At 42.2% G+C, this 14,757-nt stretch overlaps 1 protein-coding gene across 1 annotated transcript in view; it reads left to right on the forward strand.

The window, feature by feature from the left end:
• The window catches only part of FAT4 (FAT atypical cadherin 4), a 139,536-nt gene extending 125,182 nt beyond the window's left edge, over nucleotides 1-14,354 (forward strand). The window contains exons 13-17 of the mRNA XM_054392322.1: nucleotides 544-723; nucleotides 1,925-2,049; nucleotides 3,120-3,337; nucleotides 8,341-8,602; nucleotides 12,453-14,354. Coding sequence (XP_054248297.1) covers nucleotides 544-723; nucleotides 1,925-2,049; nucleotides 3,120-3,337; nucleotides 8,341-8,602; nucleotides 12,453-14,323 — 2,656 coding nt within the window. The 3' untranslated portion in view covers nucleotides 14,324-14,354. The remainder of the gene's footprint in view (nucleotides 1-543; nucleotides 724-1,924; nucleotides 2,050-3,119; nucleotides 3,338-8,340; nucleotides 8,603-12,452) is intronic.
• Nucleotides 14,355-14,757: the final 403 nt, after the last annotated feature.

Consider the following 14,757-nt stretch of genomic DNA (forward strand, 5'->3'; position numbering starts at 1 on the left):
CATTTCTTAAACATTGTCTAGTAGAGAGAACAACTTTATTTCTTGTGTTTGCTGTAACTAACTCAGAAGCCTTTCTGGTGCTTCTTTAGATCCTCTTTGGAGATAACAATAACTTTAATGCCAACCACTATTGTAATTTCTTACAATAATCACAATATTTCCTGTCACACATGGTATCCCCACTAGCAAAGGTGTCATATCTTTGTAAAATAATTCATTTACCTTCCAGCTGTTCGAATATCATCTGTAATATAAACCACAACTTAGTAAAAAAAACTTACTCATTATGGTTTCAAGCACCTTGCTCGTTCAAGTGAATAGAAATTTCAGCATGCAAGAACTGAGTGTGAATTTGAAGTCATACCCATTAAAAATGTTAGTTCAGGCATTGCTGATCTCTCTGTATCCCCTTCTCAATGTAAAATGGGAATTGTGGAAGAGGAATTTTTAGCTGCACACTGTAGCTGATGGTCGCAGCTCCTTTGTTGCCATTGCTATCTTGATGTCTGATACTGATAAATCTTTTGTCTGACTCTTTTATAGGACTCTCGATGTACAACCAAATCGAGTGACTGTTGGTGGCATCAGGTCTGTGGAGCCCATCCTTCAAAGGAGAGGACAGGTGGAAAGCCATGACTTTGTGGGCTGTATAATGGAGTTTGCAGTCAACGGACGTCCCCTGGAGCCCAGCCAGGCTTTGGCAGCTCAAGGAATCTTAGATCAGTATGTCTGCTATATATGGTATCAGATGGACCACATTTACAATACAGGATGCACTCATGAAAGTCAGTTGCTGTTCTGTTCAGGCACTGTCATGTATTTCTTGTGGAAAACTGACTGCAGAATTTATTGTCAAGTCAGAAAAAAGCAGGAAGAAATAGAATTTGGATTAAAGGTTCACAAAAGATTACAGAAGCTTCAAAACATCATCATTATATCTCTATTGCAAATTATTGTTACTGTTACACTGCAGGCTGAAATAGAGTATAACCCTCTTATTAGGTTTCTTTATAAATTCCACCTGGATTTGACTGTACTCATACTGTTTGCTAACCCTCTACTCCCTCTTATTTCTTTGTAATCCACAATGTCTGTTCTATCACTTTGCCTCTCACATATCACTGAATTTCCCTCATATCCTCCGAGTGGTCTTTCAGAGATGATGAACTGTTTGACTCTATTGCTTTTTCCAGCTCAGTGTTTGAAGCCACAGTTGTAGCAATAATGTCAGTCCTTCATCCAATTTTGTTACCTCACTCTTCCTCTTTCAGCCCCCAAGTTTGTGCTGCTTATTGTGATGTGAAGCCTCTGGAAGTGCAACATATAAAAGCACCTGAAAGGTTTCATGGAGTCATAGGATGTTTTGGGTTGGAAGGAACCTTTAATGGTCATCCAGTGCAACCCCACTGCAGTGAGCAGGGACATCTTCAACTCAGTCTACCCCAGACAACCTGACCTGGAATGTTTCCAGGCATGGGACTTCAACCACCTCTCTGGACATCCTGTACCAGTGTTTCACCACCTTCATCATAAAAACTTCCTTCCTTATATTCAGTTTAAATCTCCCCTCTTTCAGTTTAAAACCTTTGTCCCTGGTCCTTTCTCAACAAGCCCTGCTGAAAAGATTGCCCCTATCTTTCGTAGGAGCCCCCTTTAAGTCCTCAAAGGCTGCAATAAGGTTTCCTTCTTTCTCCTCTTGAGTAACAGGTAATAGGATTTTCACTACCTCTGAATTCCTGTCTCTGTTGTAAGACTGTAATAACTTGATGTTGAAAATGTGTGTCTGTTTACACACAGGAGTTTTCTATGGGGAATGTCTCTGTGGGGAAGAAAGGGAGTGCAAATTCAGGACTTTTCCCAGCACGTTTGCTCTGCTTATGTGTGCACACACTCCTCATGCCTCTGCTTTTCTGCTCTGTTTCAGGTGTCCCAGACTAGAAGGCGCTTGCACAGCCAGCCCCTGCCAACATGGTGGCACCTGTGTTGATCACTGGTCGTGGCAGCAGTGTCACTGCAAAGATGGACTGACAGGAAAGCACTGTGAAAAATGTACGGAGGGGCTTTTGCTGTCATCCTCTCTTTAACCTACCCCTAACTGTGGTTTAACCAAATGGCCATGAAGGGTTTCTTTTCAGGGGCATGGGATAATGAATTTCATAAGATAGTGAAAACAAGTACCATGCTTGCCTATTAAATAATTTTGAAGGAAAAGCCCACAATGGTTTATTGTCCTTTCATGAGGTGAAAAGAGCAACAAATTGCATATATTATGTCTTCTGCTCTGTATATCACATTTCAGGTAACTCACACTCCTTTAAAACTACTGCTTGCCCATAATGTATAATTAGTGATTCAAATAAAGCTCTCCCCTAGGAGGGATATGTCTGCTATGGGGAGGTAAGAGGGTAAGGAAAAACCCTTCCCTTCGTGTTTTCTGCATGTGTTTGTGACTTCTCTGAGTTTTAGACCTTTCTTATCAAATAAAAATCAGATCATGTGCAAGTTCTTAACTCGCATGTGGATAGCTCTGTAAATCAATATGGATTGTCTAGGAGAGCAAAGTGACTTATTTCCATGTAGTTGTACCATAATGACTGGACTTTGTTTTCTTGCATGTCCTATTATGTAGCTGATTTATATGTTTTTACTGTGCTGGTTTACAAAAGAATTTAGCCATAATTTTAACAGCATTTGGTAGTCACTGTTCTGCCACTTTTTTTTTTCTTTTTAATGCCATAACAAATAGCAAGTCATTATCTCTGCCCTGAAGAGCTTAGAGTTCAATATATCATGAAACCCTGCTTGCAGTAATGGAAACAGTAACATCCCTGGGAAGGAATTACAGTTCTGAGAGCCAAATTTTTCCCTCCTCCCTCAGCTGTTCCCTGGCGAGTTTTAATTTACTATTGACTGATAGCAGCAGTAAATTACTAGCACACTCCCACTCTCAAACACACATTCTGCTTGTAGCCAAAGAATAGAGGGGCTGAAATTCCCATTCACTCCTGCTGTCCCCCCTGACCTGCTCTAACCTTGATCTCTGCTCTAAGAGAGAACAGCCATTGATGGGCTAAAGCTGTACCAAGCCACCTACTCAGTCCTTTCTGTCCGTGTCCCAGATATCACTGCAGACACTGCCTTGTCACTGGAAGGCAAGGGACGGCTGGACTACCAAATGAGCCCCAACAAGAAGCGAGAAGACCTGCTGAGACATGGCACTCGAGGAGCCAGGCCAGGACCCCCAAAGGCAGACCGTTTGGAAGTGAAGTTCAGGACCAGAAGCGAGAACGGAGTTTTAGTTCACGTCCAGGAAAGCAGCAACTTCACTACTGTGAAGGTAAGATTACAGCTAGTGCTGAGTTTGATTTGATTGGACTGCCTTGTGCATAATGATCAAAATCACATTTTTCCATTACTCTTGCTGTTTCCTTTATAAAATATTAGGTCTTTAACAGAGGCTAGGCACCACTCCAGTATCATTCATCTTCTCAACAATTCCCTTGCTATTTGCCAAGGTATCAGGAGATCTTGATGGTTTTGTATCTAATCAGTTTTGTCTAGACTCCAAATAGTGACTCCTTTAAGGCAGCAAGAACAGTACTCATTGCCATGTTTGTTGTCATCATGAAGTTACACTCTACAGAACAAATCACATCATCATTGGCCTTTTATCTTCTGATTTTTCAGGCCTTGAACCCAGATCCTCCGCCAAAAAGTTTTCATTAATTCCTACTAGCATGGCTCATGCTTATCAAACTAGGAAGCAAGGGATAACTTGAATTCATGAGGTTACCCATAGACCAATGTCAATATCAAATCATTTTCAGATATGTAGCTGAACTAATGCTTCAAATGCCACAGAGTTTTGCTTTGTTTCCCAAAGAGATTACTGCTGCAGAAGTTACCTTTCTCAAGAGAAGGCAATGGTTCAGTTCCTGGCTATGACTCAGTCCATTTACTCATAACTCTAAATGAGTACAGCAGTGATGTTGGCAGGCCCCTTTATTGGGCTGGTGTAAGCTCCAAGTTTCCTTGACTGCTGTAAGGCTTTCCAAGTTTTTTTTTGACTTTTAAAGAAACTCATATAGAAATTCACACTTTCTAAGCTTCAGCCCCATGGATATTCTCCACCTGCCTGATCAGAGGTACAGAGCTTTCCTGACAGACTGGCCACATTGAAGAACAAAGGCTGCTTTGCTTCCCTAGCATATGCTTTTACCACATAACTTGATAGGAAGTTTCTGCCTCAGCTGTATTAGCAGATAAGATCTCATTATTTTGAGTATTGGAGGGAAAAAACCCAAATACTACCATTCCCTCCCTAGTAGAATTTGCTAGATCAGCTCAACAAGCATTATTAATAAAAAAAAAAAAAAAGGATGAGAGTTGCCTTTACTGGCTGCAAGCACTAGTGGTGTGTTTATGCAAACACTCTTATTATTGTTAATATTGGTGAAGTTATACAAGCAAGCAGGGGGCGTTAAGTCCCAGACCCAGCTGTGCAAGGGCCGAGAGCAGAGGCTTGCCTACTAACAGATGCAGCAGCAGAAGAGGTAACATTGCTGTTCAGATTATTGCCAGAAAGTTCCCAGATGATGCTAGCTACTTAAACTGTAGCAGTTTAACCATAGTCAGTACACTATGGCTGCTGTGCCACTGCTCACACCAGGAGTAGGTATCATGATGAGCAGTTCCCTCAGTGTGGGCCCAAGATGTTAGAGCAAGAACCCACATGTAGGTCTTCATAGCATCTCAGTCTATTTCCCAGTGCAGAAGATGAGCTTTATGGACTTGTTTGCAACTCTTTTGTCAGTCTTTTAAAAGAGACAATTTCATAACTTGGTTTTTCGGTCTTTTAACATGCCAAAGTGTAAGCATTCAGAGCAGAAAAGCTACAAGTTCTGTGGCTACTTCTGTGCCCACACATTTTTTCCTCTTGTACTCAGCTGGTTTTGATGAAGCTGGGATTGGGATAAAATTAGAGAAATGGTAGTAAAAGCACACCTACTGAAATGTGAGCAGCTGATTCACTAAATGATGGATGCGAGCTCTCCCCAGAGATCCCTTTATGATATAAAGGGATTCTTAATCCAGGAAAGATACAAAAAAAAATAGCAGATTGAATTAGACAATGGTTAAATTCAGATGGAAAATTCTCCTGCAAAAACCCATAAAAAGGAAGAGGGTAGGGGATTTCTTGTTGCTAAAGCTCTTTGTCACAGCTTATTTTCCTACAGACAACCACATTGCAACTAATTCAATTAGAAGTAATGGGATAAACACAGCAGGTTAAAGGTGAAACTGCCTGCCTTGTTTTAGCTGAAAATCTCATCTCAAATCAGATTAAATTGCCATAACTGTAGCTCTAAAATCTATGAATTGTATGGATAGAGAATGTGGATTACGTGTAACCTATGTGAGGTAACATATGCATATGCCAGAGTGCTGAGGCACTGGAACAGGTTGCTCAGAGAGGTTGTGGGTGCTCCATCACTGAAAATGTTCAAGCCCAGGTTTGATGGGGTGCTGAGCCTAGTGTAAGATGTCCCTGCTTATGGTGGGGGAGCAGAGTGCACTAGGTATCTTTAAAAGACCCTTCCAACACAAACCATTCTGTGTTTCTATGCACATAAAAAATTGCAGGAATAAGTCAGAACATAACTCTCTTAAAATGGTATCTCATCCAGTGGGCTATAAATCTGTAAAGGCTAGTACAGATTTAAGACAAATTAGAAGTAATTTGTTCAGCAAAGGAGACTCAGAATATTAGTAAAGTTGAATCATCCTTGTGGTTAGAAATATATTTGCTTTAGTGATTCACTCTTTTCATTATATTCTACTTGTCAGTGGTTCTGCCTTTTAAGTAAAACCCCCAAATGGGTGTTACTCAGTATTGTCACATCAGCATTTGTTTGAAATTTGGAAATATGTTGTGCTTCAAGGACCCAAGAAGAACATTCCTTATTTTGTCCTGGCTGAAGAAGTCGTGGACATCTTGTCTCTGGAAATTTTATTTTTCCAAATGCCACTAGTATGTTATTTATGAGTCTGTTAGGATTAGTCGCATGGCATTTGAAAGAAACACAAATAGAGCTCAAGGGTCATAAATCAGTATGGAAAAGAGCAGCTGCTGACAGGTAAATTATTCTACAATTCTTCATTAATGTAGAATTAAAAGTTCTGATTCTGTGCTTAGTCTTCCCATAACCTTAGAGGATATTGCCTGATGGAGAATCATGGAATCATGAAATGATCCTATGGAAGGAACCTTGGAGATCATCTACTCTAACATAGAGACCAAAATAAAAGTCAGTGTTTTCATGGTGCATAAAGGACAAAATAAGACTAATCAGGCAGTTACAGGTTACAGACATAAACAGATGTATATATTAGGTCCAGTTAATCTTTTTATAAATACTTTTGAACATGGCAAGTGGTATTTAATATGTTAGAACAGCCTGTGAGACTGCATTGCCAAATGTGGAGTGTTCCTTGGCCTTTGGGATAGTTTAGATGTGTGCCACCTCTGTTTTCCTGTAACAGAAGCATCCTATCTCTAAGGGGTAGCTTTATCAAAGTGTCCCTCAAACAAAACATTTTCAAATAATCCAAATTATTGCCTGTATAGATGAAGTGTGTGCACATATTAACCATTGTATTTCTTGATCCAAATGGGATACGTGCTAGATCCATTTAGTTCAGGCTGCTGCCAAGGCATGAACGTGGTCTTACAGCCATGCTAAAGCTGATTTGTATGAACAAAGTCCTCAGCTTGCATCACTAAAGAAGTTAAATCTGGAGCATTCAACAGTTTCTGGAAATGAGAGCAGCATTCTTGTAGCTGGTGTGTCACCTCACAGTTCTTCCCAGGTGAACGTTATTTTTCCTGGAAGAAAGCATGGGAGGCTTAGAGAGCTTTCAACAAACCTGGGGCTTTGACCTTTCCTGGGCTATGCATGTGCACGTTCTGCACGCTCCTGGTACAGATCATGGACCAGCTGAGCTGCAGTGAGCAGTACAGAGTGGGAAATAATTGTCTTATTTGACATGGGTCTTACTCAACACATCTGACCAAACACACAGAATATAAAAGGAAACTTGCCATGAGTTGCAGAGCTACCCTATGTGAGCTGTGCACAACCTGTACCCCCTTAGGAGGTCAGCCAACATAACCCAACTTCTATGCTGTGGTTGAGAATCTGTTAGGTTTGGGTGCTGGTGGTTTGGGTTTTTTTCAGACTCCTATATCTTAAATGCAGATTTTGCACTGACCTCATTCTGGGATCATTCAATGCTGAGCTAACAAGAGGTCTGAAATACAGCATCTCATGATTCAGTAGAATTGTGAGGCGTCATTCCTAAAGGAAAAGCCAAAAAATCTTCTCGTGGAATTTAACAGTACCTTTTTTTCCCTAACAGCTCACAAGTTTGAAAGCAGTTTGCTCAAGGAGGCACCATCTGAAAATTCACACAAAATCATACACTTCACAACTCCTCAGAAAGGTTTCTCAAATACAACTGCTTTTCTGCAAAAAGGCAAATTGTCAGGAAAAACAGATATGAAATGGGAATCTTGCTTAAGGCCTGCCATGCCATATGTCTTCCTGCTGAGTCGTAGTGAAAACTAGATGCAAGTGTTTGGGGCAAGGGAAACATCTGTTTATCCTGCAAAGCATTTTCCACAGTTACACTGGAGAAGGAGGAAGAATTATGCCTTTTTTTCTTTTTTTTTTTCTTTTTTTTTCTTTTTTTTTTCTTTTTTTTTTCTTTTTTCTTTTCTTCTTTTTTTTCTTTTTTTTCTTTTTTCTTTTTTCTTTTTTCTTTTTTTCTTTTTTCTTTTTTTTTCTTTTTTCTTTTTTTCTTTTTTCTTTTTTCTTTTTTTTTCTTTTTTCTTTTTTTCTTTTTTCTTTTTTTTCTTTTTTTCTTTTTTTCTTTTTTCTTTTTTTCTTTTTTTCTTTTTTTCTTTTTTTCTTTTTTTTTCTTTTTTTTCTTTTTTATTTTCTTTTTCTTTTTTTTCTTTTTTTTTCCTTTAGTTAACATGCTTTGTCATGTGCATGCCCTGTTGCTGGCCTCTCAGTAAGTTGTTGGTTTTTTTTTTCTTCTTTTAGGAGATTAACTATGGACTTGAGTGGGTGGCAGCAGTTAAGTTTTCTACCAGCCAAAATTTTAGTACTAAATAATAAACGCATTTTTAATATAAAACAATCATTCAGGGAAAAATGACACCCAGGCTTCCTATTACAACCAAAGCCAAGTGTTGCTGTAGCTGTGCTGAAGAGGCATTAAACTGATTATGTGCTGTGTATGTTAAAACGATGCATTTTGTGTTCTTCTGATCAGATAAAAGGTGGGAAAGTGCATTACGTGTCCGATGCTGGAATTGCTGGGAAAGTGGAAAGAAATATCCCAGAGGTGTATGCTGCAGATGGTCAGTGGCATTCAGTGCTCCTTGAGAAGAATGGATCTGCTACTGTCCTCTCAGTTGACCGGACTCACAGCCGAGACATCCTCCATGCCACGCAAGACTTTGGTGGACTGAATGTTCTTACGATTTCTTTGGGAGGAATCCCATCAAGCCAGCCTTTCAAAAGCACAGCTGCAGGTAATTGTTGGGTTTTTTCTTGTTGTTGTTGTGCTTGTTTGTTTTTTTTTAACTTTGATATCATGTTTCAACCAAGGGTCTATGTTTGCTTAAAGTTTGCAGAAAGCACTGTAACTCCTTAGCAGTAATTACTATCAGTAAATTGTATACTTCCATCCTTGGTCAGAAAAACTGCAGTTTGAGTGAGTGAGGATTGCAGACTTTGTTCTTTCAATGCACTTTGCAGCCTTGTTGTTTCCAAAAGCAGGCACTCCATCTGCAGATCTTTGTGGAGGTGGGGAGTCGGGGAGGGGCGTGGGTTTGCCTGCTTGCCTGTAAATCAGTTGTTACAATTTTGTTATGCTAATAGAGAAGAAAGGATCTATTCTTTACCTGGCTCAGAATCTGGAACATCAAAGCAAATCTTTTATGTGGGCAAAAATGCTAAATGAGAATTTTGTCTCTGTAGGGGTTCAGTAAGTACTGCAGGATTTAGCCTGTTATTAATATGATTAAAATATTTTCTGAAACTCCCAACTTACTCCTGCTTTATTCTGCTGTCTAGTGAAGACTAGGATTTATTTCTCAGCAGCAGAAACCAAGGACAATAAGGAGCTACACTCTCACTGACATCTAGCTGTTAAGAAGTAAATCAGTCTCCCTTAATAGTTAAAGCAACTGCCTTAGCCCCTGGCAAAAAAAAAAGTAGATAACATATATTTGATATCATTCCCCCAGTGATAAGTAGAGATGGAAGTGATTTTGAGTTATAAACTGTGAGATACTCCAGACAGTGCAGGCATAGGAGGGTTTATATTGAAAAATCTTCCTGGCTTCAAGAATTATGCACAGAGAAGATATCTTTGAGTGCAGCAAATTCACACTTCACATCTGTGTGTTGTGAATTTGTATGAAATGTATATGTGAAATTGTATGGACACTTTACCTTTTTAGCATGCATGTTTTCTGAACAGCATATACATGAGAAAATTAGTAAGAGGCTTGTAGGAAAGCTGGAACAAAGAAAATCCAGTGGTGAGGATGCTAACTTCTCAGCACTGCCTGATGCTGTGGCAGATGAATTGGGAATGTCTGGCTTCCATTAGGAATGCACAATCCAAAATCTCTTATTCATATGATTTTATTTTATTTTAATATTGGATTACATTGTGTACAACATACCAAGGATTTACAAGGGGGAGGTATAAAACTCTGCATGAACTCAGAGGCAAAAATATCTGCAGCACTGTGAAAGGCAGACAAAAACATTGGAATGGGCTCCCTAGGGAGGTGGTTGAATCCCCCACCCCTGGAGGTGTGTAAAAGATGCAGAGATGTGGTGCTGTGGGATGTGATTTAGCATTACACTTGGTAATTAGATAATGGTTAGAATCCACGATCTTAAAGGTCTTTTCCAACTGCAATGATTCTGTGATTCTGGGTGACAGTTCTAGGGCTGTAGAGCTGGTGTATCCAATAACGTTTTCAAACCCAGGTAGACCTGACAAAATCCCAACTGCTGTTTATCTAACCACTGCTGCAAGGGACCACCAAGCGTGCAGCAAGGTAATTGTCCGTTTCACTTGGGCTCCCACCTGAACCTAAATCCTCAATTTCCTTTTTTATTTGGCAGTGTGAAAACAGAGGAAAATGAAAATATAAGTAATGCTGCAAGAAACCACATCTTGGTCAGAATGGAAATAGTACAGCAGTAGCCTGTTTTAGAACTTAGAAGACTCTTTCACGCTGCTTGACATCACACAACATGCATCTCTCGGCAAAGCTTGTTTGATGTTGATACCCACACATAATATTTAATTGCTGGCATCAGAGGGTGTTCAGGTTTTGAAACAACATGCTTTGAATTTTAGCAATCTGTAATATCAACTCCTACAACCCAAGTACATTTCCTGTTGCATGACAGAGTAGATATTCATAACACGTGCCTCTGTTCTACCCATTTTTACAGAGATTTTCACAATTCCTCACAAAGGTCCCATTCATAGTGGCTGTTCTTCCATTTCAGCAAGGTGTTTGGAGAAGTGAACCTTTCTCTGACACTATTAATGCATGGCAAATTTGCTCCTGTTTGTTTCACCCAAGTGGGATGCTTCAGGACTGGAGTGGTAGCACTTTTCTTCTCCTTGTAGATTACTTCTATCGATAACTGCTGATAAATTTGGTATTGAATAATATCATCCTGTAAATTGGCTCTGTGCATGGCATTCCAAGGAGAACTCGTCAGGAGTCAAGGAGAAATAAACATGTTTTCTACAGCAACCATGCATGTAGACACTGAGAGCATAACTTACAGACACATCTTTGCATGCTGTTTTATCACAGCTCCAAGCAGAGGTCAGTCTGAAGTTGCACTACCCTAAACCCTTGCAGAAAGAATTAAGTCTGGGGAACACAGGCTGGCAAAAGGCTGGATTTTTTTGTGACCTCGCATCCAACCACCACACAAAGGCTGGAGATAATCCCACCTCCCTGGGGTCTCTCAGGACTGAAACTCAGTGCCCCTGCTAACAGGGTAATGCTATGGCCAAGCTATGGGAAGTTTGGGAAAAGACCATTTGAGAGTCAGAGACAAAAGTATTGCAGTGATTTTAGGAGACAGAAGGCTTAGCTGAACCATTATAGGCAGTTTCAGCTCAGAATGAAGTAAACTGTGAGGCACACAAGTAAGGGGGAGCAGAAGCTAATATTTGCTACCACCACAGCCCAGCCAGCTGCACACAGGTCTCTCTATGTGGATGATGATAAGTTTTAGACATATGAAAAAAAATAGGAAGCAGAAACATTTAAGTATATTCAATGAAGTTGCTAAAAACAGTATTTTATAGATTCATGGAATGGTTTGGGTTGGAAAGAACCTACTTACTACTACCTGGGAATTTTTTAAGAGCTAATGAAAGCAATGAGAGAGAAAAACATCTTCTAGAAAACATCAGAATTTCAGCATCTTAATTGCAGGCTTTTATTTACTCACCTAAGAATATTTTCATTGCTTTGCAATCTTAGTTTTGAAGTTAAATGCCATGGTCTGTTCTGCCAAATAAGAATCAAGACTTAAAAGGACCAGGATGTCTTTTGTATCATTTCTATAAGTGGCATACATATTATCTTCAGAGAAATTGCTTAATTACTTTCTTATCTTTAATCTCCATTTCTATGCACAGTTTAGATGTGAAAATCATTAGTTTTAAAAGGTGCATCTATAGAATGTTAGGTCAGAAGTTCCAGGCATGACCAGCCTTTATTTAATCTTGTTGTGCTTAAAAGTAGATTTCAGTTCTTATCTTATATGAGCACAAATAAATTATTTCAAATTTGTGAACAAGATAGCCATTACAACCTACGAGAAACTGTTTAACAAAAGCAACAAATCATCCCTCAGGACAGACTTAGGTACTGAAACATCTGTGATCGGGCCATCCTTCTAGGGAAATAAGTGAAGTTACTCAGATATTGCAGCATGGTGTGGTTAACACTGCAAGTATTTTTACATTAATCACAATGCAAATTGTGATGTGGGGAAGGAACCATAAGGTCAGTATGTGTAAGATTCAGTCCTGAAAGCATGGAGGCTTCACATGCATAGCTAACGGCATGAGTTACCCAAATGCTGCTTAAAACCACATCAAGAAATAAGGCTGGTGCCTCCATTGCAGCATTGGAGTTTCCATTGTGTTGCTTCTGTGTTTGTGTTTCCCCTTTCATTTCATGGCGTGAGAGGCACCACACAGATCATTTACTGATCCAGAAGGTGTCCTCCTTAGGGTGACATTGTTGCTCAGTGTCTTTGGCCTCTGTTGACAGTGCATACTCAGTCTTCAGGTCGTGACGTGACTGTTGTTTTTCTTCCTAGGCTTTGATGGCTGCATTTCCTACATCAAGTACGGTGGGGAGAGCCTTCCCTTTGCTGGCAAGCACAGCCTTGCCACCCTCTCCAAAACAGACCCCTCGGTGAAGATTGGCTGCCGCGGTCCCAACGTCTGTGCCAGCAGTCCCTGCTGGGGCGAGCTGATGTGCATCAACCAGTGGTATGCCTACCAGTGCGTCCCACCAGGTGCCTGTGCCTCCAACCCTTGCCAAAATGGAGGGAGCTGTGAGCCTGGGGCCCATGCCAGCTTCACCTGCATCTGCCCCGAGGCATACGCGGGACGGACCTGCGAGGCAGTCGTGGCATGCCTGGGGGTCTTGTGTGCACCGGGCCATGAGTGCAGAGCGGGGATCAATGGTGGCCACGTCTGCCTCCCATCACCTCACCCTGCTGAGCTGTCCCTGCCCCTCTGGGCCGTGCCGGCCATCGTGGGTAGTTGTGCGACAGTCCTAGCACTGCTGGTCCTCAGCCTCATCCTCTGCAACCAGTGCAGAGGAAAGAAGTCGAAAGGCCCCAAAGAGGAGAAGAAAACAAAGGAGAAGAAGAAAAAAGGGAGTGAGAACGTGGCCTTTGATGACCCTGACAACATCCCACCTTATGGAGATGACATGACCGTCAGGAAGCAACCTGAAGGGAACCCTAAACCTGATATCATCGAAAGGGAAAACCCCTATCTCATCTATGACGAAACCGACATCCCACACGCCACAGAGACCATCCCCAGTGCCCCGCTGGCTTCCCCCGAGCCTGAGATCGAGCACTACGACATCGACAACGCCAGCAGCATCGCCCCCTCGGATGCTGACATCATCCAGCACTACAAGCAGTTTCGGAGCCACACACCCAAGTTCTCCATCCAAAGGCACAGCCCGCTGGGCTTTGCACGTCAGTCCCCCATGCCCCTGGGTGCCAGCAGCTTGACCTACCAGCCTGCCTACGGGCAGGGCTTGAGGACAACATCTTTAAGCCACTCAGCCTGCCCTACTCCCAACCCCCTGTCTCGGCACAGCCCCGCACCCTTCTCCAAATCGTCGACTTTCTACAGGCACAGTCCGGCGAGGGAGCTGCACCTCGCCATACGGGAAGGGAGTCCGCTGGAGATGCACAACGATGTCTGCCAGCCTGGCATTTTCAACTATGCCACTCGGTTGGGGAGGAGAAGTAAAAGTCCACAGACCATGGCGAGCCACAGTTCCCGCCCGGGAAGCCGCCTGAAGCAGCCCATCGGGCAGATCCCTCTGGAGTCTGCTCCTCCAGTGGGGCTATCCATCGAAGAGGTGGAGAGACTGAACACCCCTCGCCCCAGAAACCCCAGCATCTGCAGTGCAGACCACGGCCGGTCCTCTTCTGAGGAGGACTGCAGAAGGCCTCTGTCCCGGACGAGGAACCCGGCCGATGGTATTCCTGCCCCCGAGTCCTCCTCTGACAGCGACTCCCATGAGTCCTTCACCTGCTCGGAGATGGAGTACGACAGGGATAAGCCCATAGCATACACCTCCAGAATGCCCAAGTTATCCCAGGTCAACGAGTCCGATGCGGATGATGAGGACAACTACGGTGCTAGGCTGAAGCCCCGGCGGTACCATGGCCGCCGAGGTGAGGGTGGGCCGGTGGGGGCACAGGCGACCCCCATCAGCCCTGGGGATAGCTCCCTGCCTGCCAAGCTGGGGCAGCAAGCAGGAAGCTTCAACTGGGACAACCTCTTGAACTGGGGCCCAGGCTTTGGGCATTATGTGGATGTTTTCAAGGATTTGGCATCACTTCCTGAAAAAGCAGCAGCAGCAGCGAGTGAAGACAGCAAAGGTGGTACCACAAAGCCTGTCTCCAAGGATGGAGAAGCAGAACAGTATGTATAGGCTTTGCCTCCTGGTACTGCCACAGTGCAGAGCCACGGGGACCAGTCAGACCATTATATGGTCGTAGAGAAGCAAAGGTCAGCATTCGAACCCCAGGCCAGTTTGGTTGGAGGAGACTTTAAAAATAATAACCATTCATGCTGCTGAAAGAGACTTAAAAACACTTTTAATTTAATTTTGCTTGGTTGAGTTTATTTCTCCTGCATGCATTGTATTGGAAAACAAGATATTCGGCATGCAGCCTTGGAAAAGGGTTCCCTATTTACCGTTGTTTGGGTTGTGATTCTTAAATTAATAATGCTTTGTTCCGAAAATGAACTAATTTGGGTTTTTTTTTTTTTGGTGTGTGAAGGATGTGCATATTGTCTCCAGCTACTAAGATGTTTTACGATGCAAGAGTATTGAGGATTTAGTTTTCCTTAAGAAGTGCGTGG

Source organism: Indicator indicator, chromosome 25 (assembly GCF_027791375.1).
Source record: "Indicator indicator isolate 239-I01 chromosome 25, UM_Iind_1.1, whole genome shotgun sequence".
Taxonomy (NCBI): Eukaryota; Metazoa; Chordata; class Aves; order Piciformes; family Indicatoridae; genus Indicator; species Indicator indicator.